At 52.1% G+C, this 4,424-nt stretch overlaps 1 protein-coding gene across 1 annotated transcript in view; it reads left to right on the forward strand.

Moving 5' to 3' along the window:
* Nucleotides 1-4,424, forward strand: part of DCPS (decapping enzyme, scavenger) — an 8,910-nt gene that overhangs the window by 517 nt on the left and 3,969 nt on the right. Inside the window, exon 2 of the mRNA XM_009869339.1 lies at nt 3,707-3,852. Within this exon, the coding sequence (XP_009867641.1) occupies nt 3,707-3,852 (146 nt within the window). The remainder of the gene's footprint in view (nt 1-3,706; nt 3,853-4,424) is intronic.

A 4,424-nucleotide genomic window follows, 5' to 3' on the forward strand; every position in this document is an offset into this window, starting at 1 on the left:
GCATTTTGACGGCATGAGGACACCGTGGTGCTGCGGTTGTTCACGTGGGAGGGGGTTAAAGCTCCCGCCGCGTTCGAAGCCGGCAGCGACTCGCAACGATTCCCACGAGGTGGCATTGCAAGACTGAAATCCCCTGGGCCTCTCTCTGGTGTTTGATTTCCTGGTGACGCTGGTGCCAAAGTTTGGGGTTTTTTTTATTTGTTTAATATTTATGCCAGTTGCGAAACCTCACGCCGGGGTGAGAAAGGTCTTGAAGCGTTGCCGGTCTCCGTCGGCGTCGTGCCAGGTCCTGCTTTTTGCAGAGAGGCTGGAGCAAAACGAGGTGAATCTGAGTCTTCTCGCGTCAAATTAAATTAAATCTTCACTTGGGTTGTTTCCATTTGGCCTTTGCTTCCCGGCTTTTTCCCTGGCGTCACTGCACGTTGAGCAGGAGACCTGGGGAGGGGGCTGCAGACCCTGTGGGCTCCCCAGCTCCGAAGAGCCTTTTCCCTTTGGAGCAACTCAGCCCCCAAGAGCTGTGTTTTCGGGCTGCCGTTGACGGGCAGCTGGGCTGACACCGGAGGAAACGGCTGCCTGTGGCAGGAGGGGAAGGAAATTGCCTTTTTTTTTGAGCTGAGTCACAGCCCAAGGAGGGAGCGGACGAGAAGAATGCAGCTCATAAAACTTGAAACGAAGGAGAAATTTCCTGTGAGGCTGCAGACGAGGTCAGGACTTGTAAGAAATCCGGGGATGTCGAGCTGTGCTCCCAAGTTCCCCGTTGGGGCATCCTTATTCAGCTGGAGTTTTCTGATAGCTGAAAGTGGATTTTTTTGTCTTTTCTTTGCCCTCTCCCTGCCTCCTCGTTGAATGTAATGGATGCCTGAGAAAACGACTCCTGGGAAGAGGAATTTCACTCTCTGATCTCCGCTACCGGCCAAGGCGGGCGCACAGAACTTATTTTGAAGCTGGATGTTGCCTGAATTTAAGAGTCAGTTTTACTTAGAGAGGTGAGGCTCTGGCAGGGGAACCCCCAACCACGGGGACTTTCCCTTGCAGGGAGAGCGAGGGCCGCTTGCGCGGCAGGGAAAGGATTTTCCTGCTGCTAAAAGGCTCGGTTGCAAAAGCCAGATGGTTCAATCGACGTGGTCCTTGCTGACGTCCAGCTGCACTCGTTTGGCAAGGAGAGCTCGCCCGTTCTGGCGAGAAGCAGCCGCCTCTTGCTTGGCTGATGAGGAACGTCGTGTTTTGCAGCCCCAAAACCTTGCCGGCGTCCTTTAAGGGCTCTTAGCGGTCCTTTGAGGAGTCTTTGCTCACTGGGCAGGGCTCACTCCTGTGCTGCAGGCTGCAACTTAGAAAAAGGGCAAAAAACAAGACGCTCTGGCTCTTCGATGTGGGGCGGAGAACTTGTGGGAGAGCGTGGAGCCCAAAAACCTGGTTTTAGGCAGTGAGAAGCTGGAGAAACTGGGGCTTCGCTCTGTTTTTTTTGGGGCAGATGAAGACTGGTTCCTCTCTTGGCGTTTCCAGCGTGGAAAACTTCATGTTTAAATCAAAACCTGGAGCCTGAAACGGCAGGAGCGCGTGGAAGTGGTTTGGGGGGCGGCGGGGAGGGAGCGCTGGGGCTTCGCTCTGGTTTTTTGGGGCAGATTTTCCTCCCACCGAGTCGTCCTGGGCTGAGAACCAGACAGCCTTGGCAGAAATCCCCGGCAGCACGCTTGGCTTGCCCTGGCACGCCCCTGGCCTCGGAGAATGGGACCTTTTGGGAGCTTTCACCTTTTCTTTTGTGCTTTTATTTCAGTCGATAAGGAGAGCCTGTACCTGTTTGGGGGTGTCTTTTTTTTCCCCTGTGAGTTCCCCAAATTGAGCTGTGGTTTTAGTTTTTTTGGGGATTTTTTTCTTGCATCTTGGGTGTTTTTTTTCACGCAGGAGAGGAGAAGTCCTTTTGTTTCTGGTCTGCCTGAGCTTCCTTTTCTCCCGGGCAGGGAAACAACATTGCGGTGTGTCCCCTTTGTAGGGTGAACTGCCCCATCGGTCATTCTCTACTATCAGATTCCTTCAAATAAACCTCCTTTTTGGTGTTTTTTAATAACCTCCAGCTAATTGTTGGTCAGCTCTGCCTTCCAGAATAAACCACAGGCATTCCGTGCCGTCCCCGGGCTGCCGTTCGGGAACACGCCGGCTGCCGTGACTCAGAGACAATCCCCGACCCTTGGGCGAGTTGAAAAAACCCACGTCACGGCGTCCAAGCAGGTTTTTTACTCCCTCCAATTTCCAGGCCAGGGTAGGTTTCGGCTGCCCCGCGGCGTACGTGACGCGCCGTCTGCCAGGAGGCTTTTAAAAACAGAGCGTGAGGGCGGCCCGTCGCCCGGAATGGAAAGATTTCGTGGCGAGCCTGGTCTCGCCGTGGATGTTTTGTGCAGCCTCAGTGGGGGCTCCTGATGAGAGTTGAGCTCCGAGAATTTATCAAGCCCATTGTGATTTCTGTTAATTAGCGTCGCGGCGTTGATGAGACCTCTAGAAGGGAAATAATCATTAGTGGACCCCGGCCTCTTCCGAACATCTGCTGCTCGACTGCAGCTGCACGTTGAGGATTCCTCCCCTTGAAAAAAAGGATTTAAAGGATCCGAAGTGACTCTCCCTGCTGTGAGCAGCCGCTCCCCCAAACCTGTGACCCCGTCCCCATCGAAGTTATGGTCTGGAAGGATTTCTCCTGCGCTCTCTGCTTATATAAAATGAAATTGTGGCAGTTTCAGCGTATTTTCTTAGCTTCGTCCTTTTCGTTTCCCCTCCCCTCGAGTGGAGGAGCTGCAGCCTTGTCTGATTTTTTTTTTTTTTATTATTTCTTTTCCCTTTCTTGTTCTATTACATCATCCTGCTAGAAGTGTTAATCGAGTCCTGGAAAACAACCGTGTTTGAACATGCGTACGGTGGGAATCGGACCGGGCTGCCCTTGTGGTTTGCGTTTTCATATTTCATGTTACCAGCATTTTCCTGTGGATTCCGTTGAGCTGCGCTTGGCATGAAATGAAAAGGCGAGAGTCTCTCCCCGGCTTGTGCAGCGCCAACCTTCGAAAAAAACCAGAAACTGGAAAACTTAGAAAAAAAAACAACAATCCAAAAAAACCAGCCACTCTAAATCCTGGCTTTAGGAGCAAATAGATGTTTATCTTTGATGTCTGGCTGACTTATATACGTATTTAAAGCATGAAGCGCGACTTTTGGTGCCGTGGGGAGCGCAGCCCTGGGTTTTTTTTTCATGAGGGTGGGAAATCTTGGGGTTTGTGCTTGCCCCAGCTGCTTGCTTTGGCCCGATCTGCTCGTGGGCTTGTCCAGTCTCATGGGATTTGTTTGGATTTGGGTTTGTTTTTTTTTATTTTCTCCTTCCTGCGTGAAGTTTTACAGCAGCTCTCCGGCTCGGCACCGCACGTCTAATCGCTGCCAGAGAGGTTTGCTCCGCGTCTGTCTTCGTGCCCTTGACCTCTTCGCCTCGACTCTTCCCTGGGAGCTCCAGCTCTGCAAGGGTGGGGGAAAAAAAAATTCAAAACACCTTTCAGACAACAAATTCCTCCACTGGAAAGACAGGCCCTGGCTCCCCAACCCTGCTGCTTCAAATTGTATCTTTGCAAACTGTGGAGGCGTTTTGGAAGGGAAACCCGATTTCTTGAGGAACTCACGGTGGGTTTTGTCTGCGACAGTAATGAGATTAAATGTGTTTTGTTTTTTTTTCCAGAGATCAAAACCACCGTGGTGTACCCTGCCACGGAGAAACACCTTCAGAAATACCTCCGGCAAGAGGTGCACCTCATCCGCGAAACCCGGGAGGACTACGAGAACGTAACGTTGCCCTTCATCCAGTCGCAGAGCTTCAGCGTCCAGGTACGGTCTCCGACCCGCTGGGCTGTCAGATGTCTCCTTCTGTCCTCTAGAGCCTTCTTCTCGATCTTTACAGCAAGAAAAACCCTGTGTTTGCCTTGGAGACGTCCTAAAGTTGCCTTTCCTGAGGTTTCTGGAGGTTTTCTGGGCTGGGATGTTCTTCCCTAGGCGTTGGTGCCGCTCACCGGGCTTTTTAGGAGTCCCTTGGGCGTTGTGGAAATGGGAAGGCACAGACTGTTCTTGGATTCCCTGCGCTTTGCCTGCACCTCCTCTGCTCGTCGCCACGTGTCTGAGCTGTGCTCCTTGCCCCAGACAGTCACAACAGACTTTTTGTCTTGTTTTACCTCCTTTTTGACCCTTCCTCACCCCGTCTTTCTTCATTACACCCACAAATCTATAGGGGTCACTTCACTCCAGCCCGCGCAGGAGGGGCAATAAATCAAATCCTGGGTCTGCAGTTACAATTGACTCCCCAGGAGTTGCTTTCAGAAGCTGCCGAGGAACTTTCTCCTCTCCCACCGGGCGCTCGTGAGCCAATTTCTGGACGTGGGAACCATATCCCTGGTGACCAGCAG

Source organism: Apaloderma vittatum, unplaced genomic scaffold, assembly GCF_000703405.1.
Source record: "Apaloderma vittatum isolate BGI_N311 unplaced genomic scaffold, ASM70340v1 scaffold28315, whole genome shotgun sequence".
In the NCBI taxonomy this organism is placed as follows: Eukaryota; Metazoa; Chordata; class Aves; order Trogoniformes; family Trogonidae; genus Apaloderma; species Apaloderma vittatum.